General features: G+C 35.6%; 6 protein-coding genes and 1 non-coding gene across 10 annotated transcripts; 5 read left to right on the top strand and 2 right to left on the bottom strand.

Annotated features, from left to right (window-relative positions):
* Positions 1-220: 220 nt before the first annotated feature.
* LOC147937891 (small nucleolar RNA R71) lies at positions 221-327 on the bottom strand. The gene has a single exon (XR_015567524.1). It is a non-coding gene; the product is annotated as a small nucleolar RNA R71 (small nucleolar RNA).
* Positions 328-1,970: 1,643 nt separating this feature from the next.
* On the top strand, positions 1,971-4,311 carry LOC104710691 (putative prolyl 4-hydroxylase 7). Its single transcript, XM_010427326.3, has 8 exons — positions 1,971-2,219; positions 2,308-2,394; positions 2,478-2,535; positions 2,631-2,735; positions 3,106-3,163; positions 3,267-3,442; positions 3,543-3,603; positions 3,807-4,311. The coding sequence occupies exons 1-8, from the start codon at positions 2,113-2,115 to the stop codon at positions 4,106-4,108; spliced, it is 954 nt and encodes a 317-aa protein (XP_010425628.1). The 5' UTR covers positions 1,971-2,112; the 3' UTR covers positions 4,109-4,311.
* A 179-nt stretch (positions 4,312-4,490) lies between these two features.
* On the top strand, positions 4,491-5,924 carry LOC104710690 (transcription factor MYB35-like). The gene is made up of 3 exons (XM_010427325.3): positions 4,491-4,772; positions 4,861-4,990; positions 5,097-5,924. Exons 1-3 carry the CDS (start codon positions 4,640-4,642, stop codon positions 5,821-5,823), a joined length of 990 nt encoding a protein of 329 aa, XP_010425627.1. The 5' UTR covers positions 4,491-4,639; the 3' UTR covers positions 5,824-5,924.
* A 41-nt stretch (positions 5,925-5,965) lies between these two features.
* On the top strand, positions 5,966-8,365 carry LOC104715100 (uncharacterized). 2 transcript variants are annotated; one of them, XR_015566566.1, is made up of 10 exons: positions 5,966-6,312; positions 6,396-6,487; positions 6,566-6,664; positions 6,755-6,859; positions 6,946-7,050; positions 7,123-7,261; positions 7,365-7,480; positions 7,575-7,631; positions 7,706-7,886; positions 8,077-8,365. XR_015566566.1 is itself a non-coding variant. In XM_087466576.1 (9 exons), exons 1-9 carry the CDS (start codon positions 6,150-6,152, stop codon positions 7,781-7,783), a joined length of 954 nt encoding a protein of 317 aa, XP_087322702.1. In that variant the 5' UTR covers positions 5,966-6,149; the 3' UTR covers positions 7,784-8,024. The 2 variants fall into 2 exon arrangements, 1 of the variants encoding a protein (XP_087322702.1); XM_087466576.1 differs by lacking the exon at positions 8,077-8,365 and having other exon boundaries at positions 7,706-8,024.
* Positions 8,366-9,183: 818 nt separating this feature from the next.
* Positions 9,184-10,582, top strand: LOC147937890 (CLAVATA3/ESR (CLE)-related protein 25). Its single transcript, XM_087466577.1, has 2 exons — positions 9,184-9,710; positions 10,166-10,582. Exons 1-2 carry the CDS (start codon positions 9,502-9,504, stop codon positions 10,200-10,202), a joined length of 246 nt encoding a protein of 81 aa, XP_087322703.1. The 5' UTR covers positions 9,184-9,501; the 3' UTR covers positions 10,203-10,582.
* Positions 10,583-11,146: 564 nt separating this feature from the next.
* Positions 11,147-13,395, bottom strand: LOC104710689 (inactive LRR receptor-like serine/threonine-protein kinase BIR2). The gene has a single exon (XM_010427324.3). The coding sequence runs from the start codon at positions 13,225-13,227 to the stop codon at positions 11,407-11,409; it is 1,821 nt and encodes a 606-aa protein (XP_010425626.2). The 5' UTR covers positions 13,228-13,395; the 3' UTR covers positions 11,147-11,406.
* A 2,109-nt stretch (positions 13,396-15,504) lies between these two features.
* LOC109124441 (protein TRANSPARENT TESTA 9) lies at positions 15,505-21,913 on the top strand. 3 transcript variants are annotated; one of them, XM_010427323.2, is made up of 21 exons: positions 15,505-16,023; positions 16,873-16,924; positions 17,012-17,088; positions 17,162-17,295; positions 17,383-17,479; positions 17,563-17,620; positions 17,712-17,820; positions 17,921-18,044; positions 18,204-18,390; positions 18,539-18,861; positions 18,979-19,067; positions 19,174-19,244; positions 19,442-19,552; positions 19,637-19,702; positions 19,900-20,037; positions 20,139-20,244; positions 20,321-20,392; positions 20,510-20,568; positions 20,651-20,810; positions 20,952-21,103; positions 21,217-21,913. In XM_010427323.2, exons 1-21 carry the CDS (start codon positions 15,971-15,973, stop codon positions 21,487-21,489), a joined length of 2,511 nt encoding a protein of 836 aa, XP_010425625.1. In that variant the 5' UTR covers positions 15,505-15,970; the 3' UTR covers positions 21,490-21,913. The 3 variants fall into 3 exon arrangements, with proteins under 3 accessions (XP_010425625.1, XP_087320999.1, XP_087321000.1); XM_087464873.1 differs by having other exon boundaries at positions 15,567-16,023; positions 17,719-17,820; XM_087464874.1 differs by having other exon boundaries at positions 15,581-16,023; positions 17,722-17,820.
* The last annotated feature ends 1,891 nt before the right edge of the window (positions 21,914-23,804 follow it).

Genomic DNA, 23,804 nt, shown 5'->3' with positions numbered 1-23,804 from the left:
TGGAGGATCCACTTGATCACCTTGATGAGTTTGACAGAATCTGTGGTCTAACCAAGATAAATGGAGTGAGTGAAGATGGTTTCAACTTGAGGCTCTTTCCATTCTCACTTGGAGACAAGGCACACCTTTGGGAGAAGACTCTTCCTACTGGAGCAATAACCACATGGGATGCTTGCAAGAAGGCTTTCTTAGCCAAATTCTTTCCAATGCTAGGACAGCTAGATTGAGGAATGAAATTTCTGGGTTTGCTCAAAGGAACAATGAGACCTTTTGTGAGGCATGGGAGAGGTTCAAAGGATATCAGACTCAATGTCCTCATCATGGTTTCAGCAATGAGTCACTCTTGAGTACCTTGTATAGAGGAGTGCTTCCAAAGATAAGGATGTTGCTTGACACAGCTTCTAATGGCAACTTCCTCAACAAGAATGTGGAAGAAGGCTGGGAATTAGTTGAGAATCTTGCTCAGTCAGATGGCAACTATAATGAGGACTATGATAGGACCATAAGGAGCTCCTCAACTGATCAAGAGGACAAATATAAGAAAGACTTGAAGATGGTCAATGAGAAACTTGACAAGATTCTTCTTAGCCAGTCCAAGTCCATTCACTTCATTGGTGAAGAAGAAGCTCAAGTTCAAGAAGGGGAGACTGAGTTTGCTGAGTTGTGCTACATGCAGAATCAAGGAGGATTCAAAGGCTACAACCAAGGGGGTTTCAAGAAGAACAATCTCTCTTATAGGACAATCTCTCTACATGCATACTTACATCCCTAGGTTGGACAACTAAAATTCAAAATAGAATTTTGCGAGAAAGATTTATTTAATTTTCCAGTGAACCCCGCAGTTTTTCGGGTTACTTGCAAGCTTCCGATAATAAACAAAATAAGTAATTATTTATAATATATTATTTTGCAGGTATATATTATCTAATCTATAATATTACAATCTTAATAATAATTTGTAATAGATATGAAATAATTTGTACCAAATGCCCAACTGACATAAGTTCGGGTTATAAACGCTATACCAAATCTCTTACCTATATTTTTTAATTTATTGGACTAAAATATACAATTTAAAATTGATAGATTATTATTTAAACCATGGTTATGAACGAGAAAACAAGATATATATGGGACGAGACATGTTTTCTATCTCGAAATAGATATATCACCTTTTTCTCTTTTTTGTTGTTGTTGTTGTTGTTGTAGCTGTGTTTACTTATAACAAAAATAAATCTGATTATTCTCTTTGTATAAACTGAATTAAAAACAAATCGATTACTAAATTGGTACAAATTCACATTATGAATGTTAATAAGATTAAAAAAAATACGTTTACAAGTATTACCTCGCACGTATATAATATATTGCATACATTACAGTAAACTTAGTTTTTGAAATCAATTCTGCACGTACGTATGGGTCTGAATCTAGTTTATAATATTAATTTTAGTTTATTCATAATTAATATATAATTTTATGAATAGTTTATAAACTTTCTGTAATTTAAATTTAAAAATAAATTTATTTATAATCTTTTTAATTGACTCTATTTAATATATAGAGGATGCTTTATATAAAATTAAGGTGCATTTTCAAAAAAAAAAGCATTAAATACATAGAGATTAGAAATCTTATGATCTGAATCTGAATTAGAATAAAATGAAGGGTGTTTGGTTAGTGGTGTTACTACAACACTAACCAAACAAATTGTGAAAGTGAAAAAAAGCGAAAAAAAAAAACAAATTGTGAAAAAGTTGTGGGAATGTCATAAAAAATTTAGAAAATTATTAATTTATTAGTATATTAATTTGTTGAAATATTAAATTTATGGAGTAATTAATTTTTAGAGATTATAGAATAACCTCGAAAAGTTAGTCAAAGGGAGGAATTAATTAAAAAAACCGAAGGCAGAGACAAAATACGGTGGGCGTCATATATACTCCAAAACCAAAGGGGGACATAATTGTTAAATCACAAAACTATGGTAAACAAATCAAATCAAAAAAGAAAGAAAGACCTTCTTGGGGTCAAGAAGAAAGAAACAATAGTGTGATTACAATACATACATCTTGGTCTTCGTCTCCTCCAACAAGTCTTTTTCTCACCCAAATGGATTCTCGGATTTTTCTCGCATTTTCCCTATGTTTTCTCTTGATTCTTCCTAAATTCTCATCTGCACCTACCCGTTTCTTTACTCGATCGAGTAACAACAACAGGTTTAAGAAGATTACGATGAAATTGATTCGATTGTGTTTTCTTTCGAATTTTGGTTTTGACTCTCAGAGGGTTTTGTTTATTTTGCAGAGATGGGTCTGTGATTAAGATGAAAACGAGTGCTTCTTCTTTTGGTTTTGATCCAACTCGTGTTACTCAACTCTCTTGGACTCCTAGGTTTGTTTTTAGCTTTTGATCTTTAATTTGTTTCTGTTGATTTTGATTTGTGTTTTAACGTTTGTGACTTGGTTTTTTTGCAGAGCTTTTTTGTATAAAGGGTTTCTTACTGATGAGGAGTGTGATCATTTTATCAAATTGGTATAGAAATCTATCAACGTATTCTTAAGTTTTTTGTTTGTGTTTGGTTTTGATTTTGAAGAACTAGTGATGATGGATTTGATTTATGGGTTTAGGCAAAAGGAAAGCTTGAGAAGTCAATGGTGGCTGATAATGATTCTGGTGAGAGTGTAGAGAGTGAAGTACGGACTAGTTCTGGAATGTTTCTTTCTAAAAGACAGGTGAGTTATATATATATATATATATATATATATATGCTTTACAAGAGATGTTTGAATCCATAGATGAGTCTGTTGGTTATAGTAAAGATTTTGAATGGCTTGTTTAGTGTACAATCAGTTTGAGTTTATGATGTATTCTTTTCTGAGAATGATTGATGTTATGAGGTATAATGTGGCTTTTGTAAGCACTGAATTCGGATAGTTTACTCTACCAATTAGATGGATTCGTTCGCTGTTACCTTGTATATGTCCTGCAACACTGTAGAATTCTGTTTCTTTGCTTAGACACTGTAGTAGCCTGAATGCAAATCTGTCTTGGTTATTCTAGAGGTTGTGTAAGCTTGACTGGTAAGGTTTTGTGTCTGTGCAGGATGATATAGTTTCTAATGTCGAGGCAAAACTTGCTGCGTGGACATTTCTTCCCGAAGGTATTTCTGACCAAATGTTGCCTAATTCTGTTTCTTGCTTTAGCCTTTAGTAGATTACAACTTCTCAACTCTTTTTTGTTTGTTTTTCTGTGTTTCGGATCAGAAAATGGGGAATCCATGCAAATATTGCACTATGAGAATGGTCAAAAATATGAACCGCATTTTGACTACTTTCACGATCAGGCCAATCTAGAGCTCGGTGGTCATCGGATCGCCACTGTATTGATGTACTTGTCCAATGTTCAAAAGGGAGGAGAGACGGTGTTTCCCATGTGGAAGGTAAAGACATATATTACTTCTGGTTCCATAAATTTTCAGGTAATCTTTGGATTTCATATCCTGAGTAGCCTCATTCCAATTTGATTACACATTCTTATAGGGCAAGACAACTCAACTGAAAGACGATAGCTGGACTGAATGTGCAAAACAAGGCTATGCTGGTAAAAACACTGTTTATAGTTTAACATCTATACACATGTAGAATACTCTAGATTATCTTGAACATGCGTTTGGTTTAAAAGTGGAAAATTGATAAAATTTAAAAGCTCAACACAAATAGGGATTGCAGTAGTATGATTCTATGATAGTGAAAGGTATCTCTCGAAAATGGTATATTGCACTATCTGAAAATCTTTCTTTGCAGTGAAACCGAGGAAAGGGGATGCATTACTATTCTTCAATCTTCATCCCAACGCAACCACAGATCCAACTAGTTTACATGGAAGCTGTCCAGTGGTTGAGGGAGAGAAATGGTCAGCAACCAGATGGATTCATGTAAGGTCATTCGACAGAGCGTTTAACAAGAAATCTGGGTGTGTGGACGAGAATAAGAGCTGCGAAAAATGGGCAAAGGAAGGGGAGTGCCAGAAGAATCCAACATACATGGTGGGTTCAGAAAATGACCATGGATACTGCAGAAAGAGTTGCAAAGCTTGCTCATCTTAAGAACAACAACAACAACAAGTAAATCAAAGCTCTTATTAAAAGGATGAACATTTTTGTAGAGAAACATTTCGTCAATAGAATGAAAAATTTAGAACAATATACTAAAAAATAATTCTGAATCTATGTTACTGGTTTCATATTCAGTTATGTTCCCTATGGTTCATAACTAAACCAAATCTTAATAAAAGTCCGTTTATCATCAACCTCAAGCAAGCAATGCATGACAACTGAATGCTGTATTATTTTACAATCAGTAGTAGTGTACATGAGATGATAGTTGTCTAAACTACGTCATGCACTTCGAGACTCTATATTTCTAATGAAGTGTAACAATCATGCAATTACCGTTAATTAGGAGCCTTCGAGCATGAGATCCTCACCTTCTCTCTCTCTTTCTCTCTCTTTAGCCATGTCTCAGAGCTTTTGCATTGCATCACTCTATTTCCATAAAGCCTTTGTTGTTGTACTTTCAGACATTTCTCAGCTTATTCTTCTTCTTCATCTTCTCTCTTGTGTGTGAATACCCAAAAAATGGGAAGGCCACCATGTTGTGACAAATCCAATGTCAAGAAAGGTCTCTGGACCGAGGAAGAAGACGCTAAGATCCTTGCTTATGTTGCTATCCATGGTGTAGGGAACTGGAGTTTGATCCCCAAGAAAGCAGGTTTTTTTCAAGAAAATCTCTGCTTACTTTTAAGATATCTCATCTCCTTATACAAGTCTGACATTTTTTCTTTCTTTCTTTGGTGCAGGCTTGAATCGATGTGGGAAGAGCTGTAGACTGAGATGGACTAATTACTTAAGACCTGACCTTAAACATGACAGCTTCTCTCCTCAAGAAGAAGAGCTTATTATTCAGTGTCACAGAGCCATTGGCAGCAGGTAACGAAGAAACCTAATTGCTAACTAACTTTTTAACAATGAGACAAGAATCTATCAAACTTGTTTTCAACATTGTTAATAATAAACAACTTCTGACTGTTTTCAGGTGGTCTTCGATTGCGCGAAAGCTTCCAGGGAGAACGGATAACGATGTGAAGAACCACTGGAACACGAAGCTGAAGAAGAAGCTGATGAAAATGGGAATAGATCCGGTGACTCATAAACCAGTGTCTCAGGTCGTTTTAGAATTCAGAAACATTAGTGGCCATGGCCATGAAAATGCATCCTTCAAAACAGAACCATCGAACAACTCTATACTCACACAATCCAACTCATCAGCCTGGGAAACGATGAGGAACACAACAATGAGCCATGAGACATATTACAACAACTCTCCTATGATCTTTACTAATCCGGCTTCATCCGAATTCCAAACTACTCCATTCCATTTCTCTAACCACTCAAATCATTTGCTCAATGGAACCACATCTTCATGCTCTTCATCATCATCATCCGCTAGTATCACTCAGCCAAACCAAGGGGCTCAAACACCGGGTACTAACTTCTGCTGGAATGATTACCTTCTCTCGGATCCGGTCTTACCTCAGAACTCTCAGACACAAGTAGTGGGATCCTCAGCTACTAGTAACCTCACTTTTGCGCAAAACGAGCATCATATCAACAGCCTAGCCGAATGCAGCTCTCATAACAACATCGATACAAACGCCTCGGGAACAAGTCATTCCGCAAGTTCATTTGTTGATGAGATATTGGATAAGGACCAAGAAATGCTGTCACAGTTTCCTCAACTCTTGAATGATTTCGACTATTAGATCCTTCTTCTCATTGTTGTTGTTGTTGCTTCTCTTGTAACGGGTTTATGATATTCAAGAACTATGATTTTTCAATAAGTTAAGATCTCTTCTCTTACTAATTAGTAATTACAAGTTTCATGGGATACAATGATGTTTCATTAGTTACAATGTTACATTACATACATTACCCAACTCAAATTAGACACCTTTCTTTTTGGTAAAGGAACTTATCCTCTGGTGGCAAAAGAGGGTTTAACTCAATTTCTATCTTCTAAATGCTTCGAAGCTCTTGACACATTGATTATTTGCAAGCTTTTCAAAGTCGACAAAACTTTTTTTCAGCTATGGCGGTTTTGTTATCATCTCCCATAGTCTCTCCACTAGGAATCAACATCGACACGAATAAGAATCTGGGTGTCTCGTATTCTTCTTTCCCTCAAATTCACCTCTTCAGAATCTCTACTCCACTTCGTGTTCGAAGATCCGTCGTCGTCTCGAGCCGTAAAAGTGTGAACTTTTGCATTTTCTATAAAATCGAACATATAGCAAAAGGTGTGTCTTTTCTTAGTTTATGTCTTGTGGGTATACAGATTCAGGAACTGGTTTAGCAAGCGAGGATAAGAAATTGTTGCTGGAACGATATGGTTATGATGCCAATGATGACTTTGGGTCTCAATCTAAGGTTTGTTTTGTTCCATAATTGTTTCGGTTTGGTTTCTGATAAACTGCTCCGAGCTGAAAATTTCTTACGCATTTGTAGAAGGCGAGAAGGAAAGAAGAGAAAATGAGTGGAAGGAACAGCCAACAAGTAGAAGAAGTTGTTGTAGTACAGCCAAGAACAACTCATAGGTTACTTCAGGTGTGTATATTTGCTTTGTTTCCTTGTCTTGTTTTTTTAAGGGTTTCTGTTGTTTGATTTTCCTCAAATGTGTTAAATTTGTGTGTTTAGGTTCTTGCAGGAACGGCCAAACGAAAGAAATTGCTTTCTCTTAAGGGAATGGATGTGAGACCTATGATGGAAGTTGTTAAAGGAGCAGCTTTTGGGATTCTCCAGGTAAAGAGTAATGAGAGATTTTGACTCTTTTTTTATTGTTCTGTGAGATTAACATTCCAAGACTGATTCTTCTCCTCATTATGTAGGCTGCTGGTGGTTGTCCAACGTCTCTACGTCCTGGTAGGTGGTTGGATTTGTACAGTGGTACAGGTTCTGTAGGAATTGAAGCCATCAGTCGAGGATGTTCTGAGGTAACAAAGAAATATTAGTGGCAGGAATGAATTGTTTTTGTATGGTTTTGTATTTGACTTAATTCTCCACAGGCACACTTTGTTGAGATGGATCCTTGGGTTGTTTCAAATGTTTTACAACCAAACTTGGAACACACTGGGTTTGTTGATGCTTCGGTTATACACACTGCTCGAGTCGAAAACTTCTTGGAACGTGCTGATAAAATAGTAGGCATGTCTAGTCTTTAAGATGTTAAACAGTTTTCTGTTTCATAACTTGTTAGTTTCTTGCTTTCAATAGTGTCTATTTGTTAAGATTATTCTTTACTAATCAGGCAAGGATGGAGCATTTGACTATATCAGCGTTACACCACCTTACATGGAGGTAGATTATGGTGTTCTGATGGATCAGATTGCTAAGTCGCCAGCTATTGGAGAAAATACATTTATTGTGAGTAGCTATGTATTTCCCTTCTTAAACTATCTTATAAGGATTTTGGGTCAATGTGTAATACTCATGCTCTTCTGAACAAAATCTGATCTAGTTGGTCGAGTACCCTTCACGAACGACAATGCTTGATTCTTGTGGATGCCTTGAAAAGGTAATTATTTCCCTTTTATTACTTGTTTGATGATTGGGGTTGTATGAATCTTGATGAAACAATATTTCTTACAGATGACTGATCGAAGGTTTGGCCGGACACATCTGGCCATATATGGACCAAAATGGGCTCAGAAGCCGAGAAAATCTTAAAACCACTGGAAACCAATGGTTACATCAAGCCATTTTTTTGGTTAAGAGCAATGAACAGAGGCTAAGATTGAAGAGCTAGTTCATTCCACCGTTTAATAGTAGAGTAAGTTATTTTAAATGTTACTACTGTTCTTGCTTACGTACATATCAAACACTTTGACTTGCAGCATCTGCTTCTGTCACATGATACAAGACATTTTGTTCTGCTTCTGTCACATGATAAAAGATCATTTTGTTTTCATTTCTGTTTCTTCCTGTCACATATTCTTAGAGTGTCAGTTAAATTTTTCCAGGTGATTCTGTCGACCAGTCATCATTTTTGTTTGTTGCCAAGTCCTAAGATGGAAAAAGTTGCAGACTTATGATAATTGTAAAATCGGTAATGGTGTATGTTGCGAGGTGTGTTTGTTACACAGAAATATAGTTGTATGCAGTTGGAGATATAAAGTCAGTTAGAGTTTCTCCTTTTTGTCTATTACATATGGCTTCTTTTGAGAGATCAACTTGCTAGACATGATTATTATATGTATGTACCTTATACATCAATAACCATCTTAAGCATTTCTTCTAATTTAAACAAAACCTTTTACGACAGTGACATAACTGAGGTATGTGTCGAATCATTCTTTCCCTTCTTCTAATTTAATCTATTTTGGTAAACAATTCTTCAATAGAGCATGTAATTTTGAAATCTCTAGAGGGAAATATAGTGGCATGCCTTTGCTCACACAATCACTGTGAGAATCAAATACTATCAGGACACTATCCTGACCATGTGTAAGATCCCTAAATGATATAGAGGAAACAGATATATAGTAATGAAATTGTGGGGACAGGACTGTTTAAATTTTGGCTTTACTATGTATAAGGCAAGCTTCTCTTTCCCACAAAGGCCAAAAGGAAGTTTGCTTGTGTCATGGAAACAAACTGGCTCAATCTTCTCTAGCTGTCATTCAGATATGGATTCTTTTCTTTACAATTTGGATATGTTTCTAAATCATATTTTTAAAGAGATCATAGTTTAAAGTTTATACACATCTCTATATGTTTTGCTGCTAATCGGCTTTTGATAGGAAGGGGAATACTTAACAAGGAAGATAATTATAGCTCCTTTTCACAGGTTTGGTTATTTACTTATGCATTCTTACATTCTCAATTGATTATCTTATTGTTTAAAGGAAACATCCAAGTGATTTAAGATAGTGGTAAGGAAAGTAGTAGGCTTGCTAATACTCAGTCACAAAAGGTACACTGTCCTATGCTTTTATTTGGCTTAAAATATATGTAGTTAGGGGAACTTGTGAGGTCCCCAATGGTTTGCTGCATGAAAATTCACAAATCAAAGCAAAGTAAAAGGTACTTAACGGGCCCATATGTTGCATAAAGATATGTTTTTCTTAACTTTCACTTCCTCTTGCCTCCTCTCTCTCTCTACGTGGACAACTACGTATGTATATTGTTGCTTTGTGTGCTTCATCTTTAAAATAGGGCCAATCACGGATTTGTCTTCCAAGGTATATAAAAAAAAACCTAAATGCTTGTTTTTTGCTTCCCATTTCGCTTTCCCCTTTTTTTAGCCTCTCCTGTCCAAAGATCTCTCTCTATTTATGTGACAGTCACTTCACCAACATCATGGATGTTCTGCTCAGTCTATTCTTGGGTTTGGTTGGTCAGTTGTTTATGTTAAACAGGAAGCTGTAGGGACATTAGGTTGCAGTATGGGTGGAAATGGCATTAGAGCTTCGGTTGGAGCTGTTGTGTATTTGGGTATGATTGTGTTTCTTCTTGTCAGTATCTTAGCAAACTCTGCATCAAGTGTTCCATCAACAGAAAAGGTCAAGACTCTGCGGTTTAGTGGTAAGGATGTGAATCTGTTTCATGTGAGCAAGCGAAAAGTTCCAAACGGACCTGATCCTATCCACAACAGGTTTCTTCATCTTCTCTCTCAAATTTTTCGATCTTTCACTTTTTTTGCTTCTTTGAGTTTGCTATCAGAGATCAAGCCCTTTTAAATTTGTTGTTTAAGTACGTTTACTCAAAAACTAATCATCCTGTATTAGTGTTTCCTCAATTCTAGATTTTTGGTTGTCACTTTTACACAGATACCAATAAATCACTGGTTTCTAAAAAGATCATTAGCATGCAGAATTCTTCTTCTTTCCTTCTTTTCAGTGTCACTGCACATTTTGTGTTTTTTAAAGCAGATAAATGTTATCATGTTGTAGTAAAAAAGCTTCTTCTTTCTCTAATTTTTATGCCTTAAGAGAGAATTAAAGGCACTTGTGAAGAACTTTGACCACTTTAGTTAAAGTTCTTATTATTACTGCAGAAAGAAGAACTCAACTTTAACTAAGGCTTTTGTTTCAAAATTATTTTCTTCAGGAAAGCAGAAACTTCGAGACGGCCACCAAGAGTATGATGATAAAACTCTCTGTGTATGGTGTTTGCAAACTCTTAGGTCTTTCTACTGTCTTCAGACACAATAGTGAATTACGCGACGTCAAGAAGCTACTTTTTTTCCGGGGCAGCTCGATAACTTCAGATTCAGAGATATGCTATGAACTCATAGCTTTTGTGAAGTCTTGCTCTGTTTTGCAAGGTCTCTCTTACTTGCTCTGTAGCATTTGGGAAGGTGAAGTCATTGTTCTTTCTTTCTTCTTTAGGAACACTGTGTCTAAGATTGAAATCTTTCAGATGATTTGATGATGCAGATATTAAAGACTTTTTAAGGGCTTTGTAGGGTTTTTGTGTAATAACATTTGTATTAATTATTATAGGCTTATTTATGTCTTTATCTAACTCTCTGTTTTCCTCATCTTTTCTTTATTTTGCCTTTTCTTTTTTTGAATCTGTTAAACATTAAAGTTTGCTTTTTTATGTTTCCCTCTGCCTAAAGCAAACCATTAAACTAAAGTTGCTCCGTTTTCAAAATTTCAATTTCCCCTTGAATTACTGTATGTTGTTTTGCTTCTTAATAGATGCTTGTCCTTGCACAACTTTAGAATCACATATGTATTCATTTTTTGGGTTCTTCTGAACTTTGGGAATCTTATATATTCTCTGTGTATTTGAATAGCATCTTACAAAGTGAAAGATACGAAATGAGTGAGTGACCATAGATCATAGATGCAAAACCCCTCTCTTTCTCTCTCTCTCTCTCTCTTTCTTGCCTTCTTTAGCTTCTTTTCTGGGATTGATTTTGACTGTATCGAGAAGCAGACCCCCCTAAAGTAAGATTCTGCAGAGAAATCTTCTTTATCCTGTTCTGCACTTTCTTTTTGTTCTCAAAAGAAAACACAAGTGAAAACTTGTTTTGTCACTCTTCCAAGACTGCAGCCAAGAAAAAGAAAAAAAAAACCCATGTTTTGTCTCTTGCAACAGCTCTCTTCAAAATCTTGGTTTTGATCAGTAATAAACAACAAAGCAACGTAACATGTCTTTGAGACTTTGACAAAAGAGAAACACACATAACATATACACTTCTGTTTTTACAATAACATATATAGTGTCTCTCTACAAATAGTAGTACAAGGTGATACAGACAACAAATAATTATACTCCTGAAGCATCCTCAATATAATCTTCCATTTTTATGCCCTCAGTCCCCATCAGAAAAGTTCATTTCATACGGTCTCGTTCTCTTGCGTGTCGAAAATCAAAGGGAAGTCATCGTCTTGTTCTGAGAACGAGTAGTCTTGTTTCTCAGCAATAGCTTTCAGTGACTGGTATGCCTGAAACATTGACCATCTCTCTTTAGGTCTTGAACTCGCACAGTTACAAGCAATTTCAAGAAATTTTAAGATTTCTTCGTCATGTCCTTTCCCTCGAATGTTTTCATCGAATGCATCAGTGATTCTTCCTGAGCTTTCAAGCTGTTTCACCCAATCCACCAAACTCCCTTTAAAGCCTTCACCTCCTAGAGCTTTTACCCCTGTTGCCAACTCCAAGAGGACAACACCAAGTCCATATACATCACCTTTTAGTGAGGCTAGCATTGTTGTGGAATACTCAGGAGCTACATACCCAAACTCTCCTAAATCGCCCGTCATGAAACTGCTCTCGTTGTTATCCGAAGGAACCATAAGCCTAGCAAGCCCTGAATCTATAATCCTTGCATCGAAATCTTCATCAATGAGAATGACACTTGAACAAATGTTTTGGTGAAGTATAGGAGGTCTACACCCATGATGAAGCCAAGCCAAACCCCTTGCAGCACCTAAACCAATCCTAAACCGAGTCGACCAATCTAATTCAACCCCATTAGAATCCAGCAATGAGTGAAGCGTCCCATTAGACATGTACTTATAAACAAGAAACTTCTCTTCTTCCACAATGCAGAATCCAAGAAGTGGAGCTAAGTTAGGATGACGAAGCTCCCACAACTGATTCATCTCATACCTAAACTCCCTCTCCGCGAGCTTACACGTGCTCAAATGCTTGACCGCAAGCGCTGAGCCATCAGGAAGAAGCGCCTTATACGTTGTCCCGGTTCTAGTTGAAACAATAATGTTAGCTGAGCTGAAGTTATTAGTTGCAGCAATCAAATCACCAAACTTAACCTTAACCAAAGGCTTCTGAAACAAAGAAACTTGAGTAAGCTTATGACTACGAAGTCTCTGAGCCAAACTACTAACTCCTCCTTCGGTTGTCAAACCGCCTCTTCGTCTTCTTGTCCACTTCAAATGATAATACCACCAAATCCCAAAAGCCAACAACATTGATGCAGCAGCACCAAACACACCAGCTGCTATTATAATTGCAAGATTCTTTTTACTCAATCCACCACAGCTAGAAGACAAAGGACGACCACAAAGAGCTTTGTTCCCTTTGAAATCATCAGATGAATAACTCGGTGAGCTAAAGAAAGCAGGAATGCGACCTGTGAGATCATTGTTAGCTACAGAGAACCTCCCTAACCTCCCTAAAGCAGAGAACTGAACCGGGATTTGACCCGAAAGCCGGTTATCAGACAAAACCAAAGAGTTCACAAAGCTACACTTAGCTAAATCAGGAGAAATCTCACCGTTCAATTCATTGTTTGACAAATCAAGAGACACCAAAAAGGGTAACCAAGTACAGAGCTCTCTAGGGATGTTACCAGATAACTTATTGCTAGAAAGATCCAATTTTTGTAAACTCCCACAGTACTGAAGAGATTCTGGGATTTTACCAGATAAACCCATGTCTCTAAGCTCAAGATTGATAACCCTATTCTCTTGATTGTTCCAACAAGACACACCAACGAAATTACAGAGAAACCCAACAGTTGTGTTTCCAAAGTTCCATGATTTCAAAGCTCCTTGAGGATCTGTGAGAGAGCTTTGAACTCCTCGTAAGCATCTTATGTCGTCTTCATCTGCAGCCATGGAAGGATAACAAAAGCAGAGGAAGATGATGATTGATAAAGGAAGAAGCTTTCTTGGCTTTGACTCGATCTCTTCCATGGATGATGATGAAGTGGTTTCAAAGGTTTTTTTTTTTTCTGGGTTATGGGATTAAGAAGTAAAGATTTGTACTTTTTTGTGTGTATCTGCCAATGAAAGTCGCAGAGAGACAAGAAGCCTCTAAGTCAGACGTGTTGAACAGTCGTCTCAAGGATTATTATTATAATTATACTTTATACGACTACTTTGTTGTCTTTTTTTCTAATCTCTTTAATTATTATTATTCTTTGTTCATTCCTTATGACATATTTAGGATTACACACTATTTGCAATTATTAGTCCAAATGATATATATTTGGATCACAAACCATGTTTTTATCCATAAAGATAATTAAGATTACTTAATTCTTTTCTGTTTTTCTTTTCTTTCCAAATGAAGTGTACAACAGTAATAAAGTGGAGAAGAAGGTAAAATATCTACTGCATTATGTATAAATAAGTCCATGAGAATAATCTAAGTGGATTAGTAGAGATAAAAAATTTTGCATCTTAAACGTTTCTTGTGAAACCAGAAGAAGGTGAGTGACATGAATGTCAAACAACAGATTCACTATGCGTACGTCTAAGTGAGACTGTTACAGATGAACAAAACAGATCATGAGGAGCATATGTAATGTGCATCATAGTGGAGTTTGCATATTATCTTTGCTTGGATTTAAAAACCTCAACATCATCATTAATATGGTATCTATCTATGGGAATTGCATGTATGTTCTTATAACTGATACTATTATTGCACATGCAAGTGATGATATAAAATTTATAACTGTAAACCTTTTTGGTGAAATCGTGAGAGTAACTTTAGGTATGAATGGGTTTGGTATGGTCAAATATGCACTTTTGAATTAAACAAGTAGGAATTTTCAATGATATCATTTTAAATAGTTTATAACTAACCTACCTAGCTACCTATATACGATTACGAATACAACAATTGCGGTGAAAATAATAGGATCATCCATATATTTTAATGTGAATATATATACAATTTGCATATTTCGTTGGCCTCCGTTTCTTGACCAACGAAATCATTTGGCAGTTTACTCAAGTGTTTTTAATTGATGCACATACAATTATAGATTATTCTATTGTATTACTATAGTGGAAAACAAATTTTGCACTAATATTATCATTCAATAATTTGTATACGAAATTATAAGAATATTCCTTTCTTTTTTTGGTGGGATCTTAGGTCCCCTCTAGAAAGTCCAACATTCACTTATTTGCCTATGTTCACAAAGTTGGTTGACCGGACCTCTTGACACCCATACAAGATGGGCTCTGTCTCCGAGTCCGGGTGTTTCAACATATTTCTTCTACGGGCTTTCATTGCAACGCTGCATTTTATCACCATCTTTGGACAAGCATTTAATGACATTGTGCATTGTATGCATGCAACATCGTAACGATATATTCTCGTTTACTTCAAATTCAGTTTGGAATAGCAATAAGAGATCTATCCATCTTTGTTTTTTATTTGCTGGTATGGTTTGGCATAAACAATACCCTCATTAATTAGCCAGTTTGGGTTAGGTGGCTCACACAATACATGATCCAACCTAAAAAATATCCTAATTAGTTTGGATACATGTATGTTTTACTAACATCATACATTTACGTAATATTAGTAATATACACGATTATTCATACAAAAAAAAAAAAATATACACGATTTAAGATTTGATTTTATTTTGAGTTATTTGGATTGGTATTTACTATTTAGATAATTCATATTTAAAACTCAATATCTTACATAAATATATATATATATATATATATATATATATATATATATATTATTAAACATAAATATAAAATTGCGTAAACGAAAATTAGTAGTTTTGTTCAAATTTGAGGTTTCATATTTTCTTTTACATATTAGTCCTTACAATTATATATATATATATATATATATATATATCTATCATAAGTCATTTTACTAATTAAGTCTTTTTAATTATATTAGTCCCAACAATTCTGTATCTCATAAATATAAAATAATTTTCACATCTATAATTAACTAAACACATTAAAATGAATACATAAAAAAAATAGAAGGATTCATCTATCATTTCAAAATGTATTTGCTTGAGTTTTGACCAACAAATGGATGTTTGCATTAATGGTTGAATTTTTGTGATTTGTTTTTAATTTTATTTATCAAATAATGTAACGTTTTATTAATTAAAAATTTTAAAATTGCTTGTAAGATTTTTTTTAATGTATGATATTAAAAAATTGGATATTTATGGATCTCGCGAGATAAATATCTGTGACGTGGCGGTAGATTGTGAACCTATCTAGCATTTGCTTATAGCTAAGCCTCTTATTGAGTCAGAGGGATCTTTGAATTGAAGAAAGATACTTTCTTTTGAACTCGAGATTAAAGCCGACCCGGATCCGAATATAAAGTACTTGACCCAACAACGCCAGCTCTCAACCCACTTCGGTGCTTTCAATTTCGCAAATTGCCGTCAACATTGTTCTGTTTGTTTACCGGAGAAGAAACCATCTAAAAAAAAACCCATTCGGAAAAAATTCGAAATTTCGTTTCGCTCGATACACGAATTTGAGTATTTTGTTTTTGTATGATTTTGATCCTGGGTGAGAGGGCTTACCGAACGTGGAACTGGATCCGATTTCGTCAGAGTTTCCTTTAAGCTTGGAGGAGAGAGAGATTATGAAATTGGGGTTATCTCGGGAGTGAAGGATGATCCAGTCAAAGGATTGATTTGAACAAATCATGTGGCTTTCTTTCTTAAGACCCAGAGATCGATTCTCCTTAGCCGAACTCAGGTTTTGTTTGATCGGCTTTTTTGATTTTTTTTTTTTTTTTTTTTAATCATGGGTTAGTTTCTGTTTTGTGAATTTGATCATTGTAGCGATTTTGTGAATTTTTATGGCCTAAAAATTCAGTCTTTTGAAGGTGTTGTTGGGATGTGTTTTTTTTCCTTTTCTTTGGTATTTGACTTGGGCAGTTTGCAATTAGGTTTCTGCTTAATGTAGTGTTTGATTGTTTGAATGGTGTCATTGATATTTCAACTCTTTTAAGTCCATCTTTCCCCAGTTTCAGTCAGGGGTCAACTTTTGCAGCCAATTTTGATAGGACAATGGACGTTTATTGAGATCTTAGTGTTACGAATTATGACATTTGGTGTTTGTTGATTATACTAGATGATGATGAAACCATAAGTGTTGAAAGTTTGTTCTTTTTGGTTTGTTTGTTTGATCGTCTTTGATTTTTGGCCAACAAGTTTTATTTGTGATTTTTCTTCTGTTTCATATTAATTTCAATTGTGACTGAGATTGGTTGCGAGTTTTGAGCGATTGTTTTTGAATTATATGCTTAAAACTGTGTCATGTTTTTGTTGTCATCTCGTTGGAATTGGAATGGGTTGTTTGAATTTAGTTGCTAGGTTTTCTTTTAGGATGGTTTGAATGGTGCTATTTAAGGGCACTGTTTAAGTTTATCTCACCAATTTCATTCAGGGGTCTACTTTATAGAAATTGAAACCGATTGGGTGGGTCGGAGGGACTATCTTGACCTTAAGAAAATGACTTGTTGAGATCTTAGTGTGACGACATTAGTTGTCTTTGTCATTAATTATATCAGATGATGAAAGTGTTGAAAATTTGTTTGTTTAGGTATCTGACTGACCAGCTGAGAAAAATTCAGATCGTGAACGAAGCCAATAAGGTTAGTGACATAAGTCTTTTACATTTTAGCAAATGTCGTGGCATTTTTGTTATGTTTTGATCTTTGATTACCGGGTGTCATTTGAAGGATCTCGTTGTCGAGGCATTGAGATCTATTGCGGAGATATTAACTTATGGTGATCAGCATGACCCTTCATTCTTTGAGTGAGTCTTTTTGCCAATTATCACTCAGCGCCCTTCCTATAGGCAGATATGTTAATATTTGCGATTGTTGCAGATTTTTTATGGAGAAACAAGTAATGGGAGAGTTTGTACGCATTTTGAGGGTTAGCAAGACGGTAACAGTTTCTGTCCAGTTGTTGCAAACCATGAGTATAATGATCCAAAACCTTAAAAGTGAACAAGCAATCTGTAAGTTCATTAGGGTGCAATACATTTTCTTACGAGAATTCCCATGACAACAATCTGTTAATGACTTTCTTTTGAAATTCCTTGTAGACTACTTGTTCAGTAATGAATATGTAAACTATTTGATAACATATACATTTGACTTCCAACACGAAGAGCTTCTATCTTACTACATATCCTTCTTAAGGTAATTTTTCCTGCTGTTATCTAGGCTTTAGGAAGTACTTACTGACTGTATCTGATAACTGTTCCTTTGTTTGCTTTATGTAGAGCTGTTAGTGGGAAGCTAAACAAGCATACAATATCATTGCTTTTGAAGACCGAGAACGTGAGTATTCTTTAAGTTGCAAATTCCTATAACTTTTATATTTTTTATGGATATTTTTTGCCATATTTTAATTCTGCGTTTCTGCGTCTAGGATGTAGTAGTTTCTTTTCCCCTTTATGTCGAAGGCATACAATTTGCATTTCATGAAGAGAACATGATACGCACTGCAGTTCGTGCCCTGACTCTTAATGTATATCACGGTCAGTCACTTATAATAGTTTTTTTCGATTTGTCATTTGTATGGTAAAGATAAGCAAAATTTTTAGCAATGTTTCTAATGCCGTCAGTTTGTTTTTGCAGTTGGCGATGACTCTGTAAATGATTATGTAGTTAGTTCACCACACACCGAGTACTTTTCAAAGTTAGTTTCATTTTTCCAAAAGCAATGCATGGATCTAAGTGCAATGGTGTTGAACACTCTAAAGTAAGATACAGTGCATTTTCATTTCCCAGGGAAATAAATAGCTTGTAGATTGATCATCACTTATCACAATCCCTTTTCATCTATCAATTTCTTTTGTTCATGTATGATCTGTATAAATTATATTTCTTTTGAAAGTTTTTCATTTTATCCTTGCTAAAGGTGCCCATCACCAGATTCTGGTGGAAAATTGTTCTCTGCTGTTGATGGGATCGAGGACACCTTGTACTACTTTAGTGATGTTATCTCTGCTGGTATACCTGATATCGGGAGGATGATAACAGATCACATTCTGCAGCATCTAACTCTACCACTTCTTCTCCCGTCTTTATGCTCCGAGGCTGTAAATGTACAAAATATCACTTTTTTCCTTTTAAAATCGTTTTCAGAGTTTATTTATTTGGTCCTTCATGATATTTTGTTAGCCTTGTTAGGTTTGACTATTTGCCAGAGTACCATTCTTATTCAGTAAAATATTGGTTTTGTTGTTATTTCAGGATATATCAGTTGATCCTGTCACTTCTCTCTATCTGCTTTCTTGCATTCTGCGGATAGTTAAAATCAAAGATTTGGCAAATATGACTGCTGCTACTCTTTTCTGCCCTGTAAAAGCATTCATTTCAAGTTCCCTAGTGAAACCTAATAGCAGCTTGGCTCCTCAACGCCTTACATATGGAAATGGGCATCCAGACAATGGTGTTACTGAGGAGGCAGATCAACAGTGTTCAAGCAATGCAGTCACGAGTGAGGAGAAAAATTCCCACGTTTGCAGTGAAGATGCTACCAAAATTATCTTCAACAATTCACATATTACGTTTAGGTAACATGTTAGCAAATAAGACGTTAAACAAAATTATGATAGTTGCCTTTTCATATGATGTTGTCTTAATAGTGTTCGCTTTTACTATTAAACTGATGGTCTTTTGTTTGTTACTAGAGAGACTTTACTTCGATATATTTCCGAGGGAGATGATGTGCAAGCTCAGGGTTCATTGTTTGTGCTAGCCACTTTGTTGCAGACGAAAGGTATTGAGAATGGCGTTGTGCAGATTCTTCTCGCCTTTTCTGGTGGTGCTGTGCAGATTATTCACACCATGTCTGTTTTTTGACATTTACATTTTATTTTTGGTAGAACTTGAAGAGTCAATGCTAGATGCTTTTGGCATTCTTCCACAGCGTAAGCAGCACAAAAAACTTTTGCTGGTGAGTTTCTGTCATTATCCTTTATCTTGTGCTTAATATCTTATCCATTAGATTTGCCAGGGTAATTAGCATCTCCATGGATTTTGTTACTAATATATTTTACTGGACCATCTACTATAGCATGGACAAAAATATATGCTTTACTTGTTGGACTGCCATTTTATTCTTATTCAAAAGTAAATTGGTATCTCTGACAGCAATCTTTGGTTGGGGAGGACTCTGGTGAAGAACAACTGTTTTCACCAAAAAATGGTTCTATTAGAGATGGTGTAAGTAGCGAACTTGATTGGTTTCTACGAAGGTTGGAGGTACTTCACAGCATCTCTTAATCCCCATCTCTTCGGTATTGTGTTATACTGTGATTGATTTATTCGTTCCAGTACCTTCAACAGGAGCAGTTTGGAGTACGCTGTTCATTGCCTGGGGCTGCAAGGTGCCCCCGTGTACATAGACATCAGGTAAATTATGAATGTTTGTAAACCCAAGTTATCAGCCTAACTTCTTTTCAAATTCCAGCGTTTTAAGTTCTATGTCTTGATTTAACTGTGCAAAAGTTCTTTCAGAGATGTCTTGATTTAACTGTGCAAAAGGTGTTTCTTTTAACATTACTGTGCACAAGTTCTTTGTCTTGATTTAAATAAAAAATGTGTTGTAGGTGGTGGATGCATTGGTCAGTCTTCTCTGCCGAGAAAACATATCTGCAGAAACATTATGGGATGGAGGATGGCTGTTACGCCAATTGCTTCCTTACAGCGAGGCAGAATTTAATCGCAAACATCTCAAGATGTTGAATGTATGTTGCGTTGAAAATGTTTCTTTTTTTTTTTGTTTGACACTTCTTCTCTTGCCCCTCTTCCTCTTTTTCATTATTTACCAATTTCCTGCTTATGGCAGGATTCTTATGAGAAATGCAAAAGTGCGCTTACCCAGGAGATTAAAGGTACCTGGCCTGATCTACTCATCACAGTACTGCTTGATGAGTGGAAAAAGTGCAAAAGAGGCAAGTAAAGAAGCAAATGTTGTATTTTATTGTATAGATATATTCAGTGAATCTGATACCAAATATCTTCTGACAGTGATCGAAGCTCCATCCCCTCAAAAAGAGCCTAAATCGGTTCTTCTCCAGCTCGATAGATTCTCATCAAATGGTAAAAGTCTTGTTACATATTTTGCGCAATCAGCTAGAAAACATATGTGAATGATATGGTTATTCCCTTGTTAAATCCCTATCTATACAAACCATTAACACTAAAGATCTTTTATAGATAACGCTGTTAGCGAATCATCATTCACAGCAGGTCAAAGAATGTGCGAGGTGGTAAAGGTATGTCAATTATTCTCTTTATATTTCTATCAGGCACTTTTCGTTATTTGTACAGACAAATGATATCAACCTTTCTCCTTAGGTTTTCGTGCTTCTTCATCAACTCCAAATCTTCTCGCTCGGTAGGCCCTTACCGGATCTACCTCCTATTCATCCTCCAGCCGAGCGATCTGAAACGTCTCGTGCCACAATTGCTGGTTTGGATGTTTCAGTCCCCAAACCTGGCACCCAACTGAAGCTAGGTAGGCACATGATGCTTTGATGCTTGTCCTAGTTACATTATCCAACAAACCACACAGTGTCCATGATTTATTAGAACTCCGGTTTGATTGGGTTGTCTCGGTATCCGAAGTTAATCAAATATTTGAACTTTCCTGGTGCAGTTGATGCTGTGCCCTGTAGGATTGCCTTTGAAAGAGGCAAGGAACGCGATTTCTCGTTTTTAGCATTATCGTCTGGTGTGTCTGGGTGGATTTTCCTTGCTGACCCAGATAATGGAATCATCCGTGTTACTGCACCTTTAGCTGGCTGCAAAGTACGTAATCACCTTCACTGTCTTCTTCTTTATTGGAAATTCTTGTAAAGATCACACAGCAAGGAGAGAATCTAACATGGTAAATGATCTATCATCTTTTGTTTGTATTTCAGCCCCGAATAGATGAAAAGCACCCGAAATGGTTACACTTGAGAATCCGACCATCTACGTTACCGTTGTTGGATCCAACAAAGCGAGGAGTCTATGAAAAGCTAAAGTCCAAAGGTCTAGTAGACGGGAGGTGGATATTAGCATTCAGAGACGATGAATCTTGTCACTCTGCTTATTCAATGGTTGCGGGTGAGATCGATCAACAATGCAGCGAGGTCGACAGAAGGTTAAGACCATTATTTGATCTAGAAAGAAAACATCAAGAAGATGAATGAAACATTTTGACGCCTTGTCTTCATCAGTTTCGTCTTCGTCGGGTTGAGATCTCATTCAAAAGTTTGGTATTGATCTTCCCCCACCCCTTCTTGAATATATGAAAACGCCCTGCAATTTAGATGCACTCTTAGGAGCAGCTTCCATGATTCTTTCAACGTACCCAATTTTCAGGTGCCTTGTTTCACAAGTTTCGTGTCCATTTTATTTTGCAGCTCTATATTTGTTTGTTTGTTTTTGTTAATTTTTTTTTTTTTTTGTAAAAGTGGTCTTAATGTAACATCATTGTATAAAATACCATTTGCTTCATCGACATATCCTCCTCTAAGCGACCAATATTGTACGGTTGCAACATAACAATATATGGAGATTCTCATTTCATCAGTAAGCTCCAAAAGAAAAAGAATAAAAACTTTATTCAGCTGATGTGTTCTTCCATTACCCATGCACTAAATTGCTAAAAAGAGTAAATTATGTTGTAATGTGATTCAATAAAACGGTAACTAATAAACCATAACCGTGATTTCGTCAAAAAAAAATAAACCATAACCGTGAAATGTTGTAGTAGTAATTTTCTAGCTTGGCAATGTGTTGGATATATTTCAAATGACATAATCTTATAAATAAGTAAAAAAAAAAATATTTAAAATCCCCACCTTTGAAAATACAAAATAAAAAATGATTTTTTGAAAAGAAAAGGTATATATTTGTTATAGTTTATGAAAAAAATCTACTACACATAAAACTTTTCTGGTATAGTTTTATTATATTATTTTTTGTATATTTTATGTATTAACAAAATTAGTTACTAGATATATCACAAATTTTGTTTGTCATATAATTTTTTTTTTTTGGTATATAATTGTCTTGTATTTTTTTTTTGTTGTATAACTTTTTGTTGTTATATTTTGTTTTTGTAAATTATACAAATCATTTATCTTTTTTATTTATTTATCAAATATACATGAAAACAAAAAAATATTATTTTTAGGAAAAAAGAAAAACAATATTTTTTAATATTTTTTTTTCTGGTCAACGCCGGTCAACACTGGTCAATGCCGGATTCCGGCCAACCAACCACCGGAGTTGACCGGTCAACACTGGTCAACGCTGGATTCCGGCCAACCAACCATCGGAGTTGAATGTTGATGGTGTTGTACACATAACCTATATTTGTTTATGGATATCCTTATGTGATGACAATAGTTGACGTAGTTAACAAGACATTTATATTGTTTATATGTGTGGCTATGTGTTGGCCTATAATTCAAATAGCTAACAAACTAATCTTTTTGTATCAAAGATAACCAACAAACTTTATTGGATTCTTTGTTTATGCTTAACACACTGATAATTGAGCATAAGTGTAGTGTAGACAAGATAAGAAAAGTGTAATTCGGCGTCGTTTCCTCGATCTAAAGATACAGTATAATGACGGAAAAACGATTTTTTTATACCTTAACAATTCAAATATGTTTGATTCATACATCAGACTATTGGGTATGTGAAAATATACATTGACTCTTAAGACCAATCTGACGTGGAATCCACGTGTGAAGCGAGGGTAAAATGACATCGTTTTGGTTTATTTGAGAATAGAAATTTTGCCTAAAACGACGTCGTTTCTCATTTGATCCCAAATCTTTCTCTCTACCCGATTCGTTTCTCTCACTCACTCAAACGAAGAACCCTAAAAATTGGGGCTTTTGTGATTTCCGGTGAATAACACTTCCAATGTCTTCATCTTCTAGTTCGGGTAAGAAAAGGATTCATATTTGGCTGAATTCAATTGTTCAATTGCGATAATATAGATGCGTAATTATGATTTGTTAATGTGGCTTAGGGTCGAGCTTCACACGACGTGGAACAGAAAGGGGAATACCTAGAAAATGTAGATGTGGTGTAGCGTTTGTAGTCAAGACTTCAGAAACAATGAATAATCTGGGGAGGCTATTTCATTGTTGTTCTTATGGCTCCAAGGAGAATAATGAGCATTTGTTCAAATGGACCGATATATCTATGGTGGAAGAGATGGAAGAAGTTGAGAGTGTTGTTGGGAAGATAAAAGTAGATGTGGAAAGCTTAGCGAAAGGCTTAAATGCTGTGAAAGCTGAGATGGAGAGTCTAGCAATGGAGACACGCACATGTGAGGCCGTATGCAATAGCTACGAAAATGAAATCCAAGCCATCAAAGCTGTTGCACAAGGATGTGAGAAGGAGATTGAAGAACTCAAAGCTGTGATTGCTTGTTGTGAAAAATAGATTCAGTCTTTATGTTGCTTCAAAAATTTGATTGTGTGTAGTGTAATCATGTTGG

The sequence above is a fragment of the Camelina sativa genome, chromosome 9 (assembly GCF_030686135.1).
Source record: "Camelina sativa cultivar CO46 ecotype springtype chromosome 9, ASM3068613v1".
Classification (NCBI taxonomy): Eukaryota; Viridiplantae; Streptophyta; class Magnoliopsida; order Brassicales; family Brassicaceae; genus Camelina; species Camelina sativa.
Note: the sequence above shows the minus strand (reverse complement) of the source record. Positions and strands in the feature narration are given on the sequence as shown.

Excerpts from the sequence above, each read along its gene's own strand:
- LOC104710691 (XM_010427326.3), top strand. The coding sequence starts at position 2,113 with ATGGATTCTCGGATTTTTCTCGCATTTTCCCTATGTTTTCTCTTGATT. Across the intron at positions 2,736-3,105 it reads TGTTTCTTTCTAAAAGACAG|GATGATATAGTTTCTAATGT; the intron begins GTGAGTTATATA and ends GTGTCTGTGCAG. Across the intron at positions 3,164-3,266 it reads GTGGACATTTCTTCCCGAAG|AAAATGGGGAATCCATGCAA; the intron begins GTATTTCTGACC and ends GTTTCGGATCAG.
- LOC104710690 (XM_010427325.3), top strand. The coding sequence starts at position 4,640 with ATGGGAAGGCCACCATGTTGTGACAAATCCAATGTCAAGAAAGGTCTC. Across the intron at positions 4,773-4,860 it reads TTTGATCCCCAAGAAAGCAG|GCTTGAATCGATGTGGGAAG; the intron begins GTTTTTTTCAAG and ends TCTTTGGTGCAG. Across the intron at positions 4,991-5,096 it reads CACAGAGCCATTGGCAGCAG|GTGGTCTTCGATTGCGCGAA; the intron begins GTAACGAAGAAA and ends GACTGTTTTCAG.
- LOC104715100 (XM_087466576.1), top strand. The coding sequence starts at position 6,150 with ATGGCGGTTTTGTTATCATCTCCCATAGTCTCTCCACTAGGAATCAAC. Across the intron at positions 7,262-7,364 it reads ACGTGCTGATAAAATAGTAG|GCAAGGATGGAGCATTTGAC; the intron begins GCATGTCTAGTC and ends TTTACTAATCAG. Across the intron at positions 7,481-7,574 it reads TTGGAGAAAATACATTTATT|TTGGTCGAGTACCCTTCACG; the intron begins GTGAGTAGCTAT and ends AATCTGATCTAG.
- LOC147937890 (XM_087466577.1), top strand. The coding sequence starts at position 9,502 with ATGGGTGGAAATGGCATTAGAGCTTCGGTTGGAGCTGTTGTGTATTTG. Across the intron at positions 9,711-10,165 it reads CCTGATCCTATCCACAACAG|GAAAGCAGAAACTTCGAGAC; the intron begins GTTTCTTCATCT and ends TATTTTCTTCAG.
- LOC104710689 (XM_010427324.3), bottom strand. The coding sequence starts at position 13,227 with ATGGAAGAGATCGAGTCAAAGCCAAGAAAGCTTCTTCCTTTATCAATC.
- LOC109124441 (XM_010427323.2), top strand. The coding sequence starts at position 15,971 with ATGTGGCTTTCTTTCTTAAGACCCAGAGATCGATTCTCCTTAGCCGAA. Across the intron at positions 16,024-16,872 it reads TTCTCCTTAGCCGAACTCAG|GTATCTGACTGACCAGCTGA; the intron begins GTTTTGTTTGAT and ends TTGTTTGTTTAG. Across the intron at positions 21,104-21,216 it reads CACCTTTAGCTGGCTGCAAA|CCCCGAATAGATGAAAAGCA; the intron begins GTACGTAATCAC and ends TTTGTATTTCAG.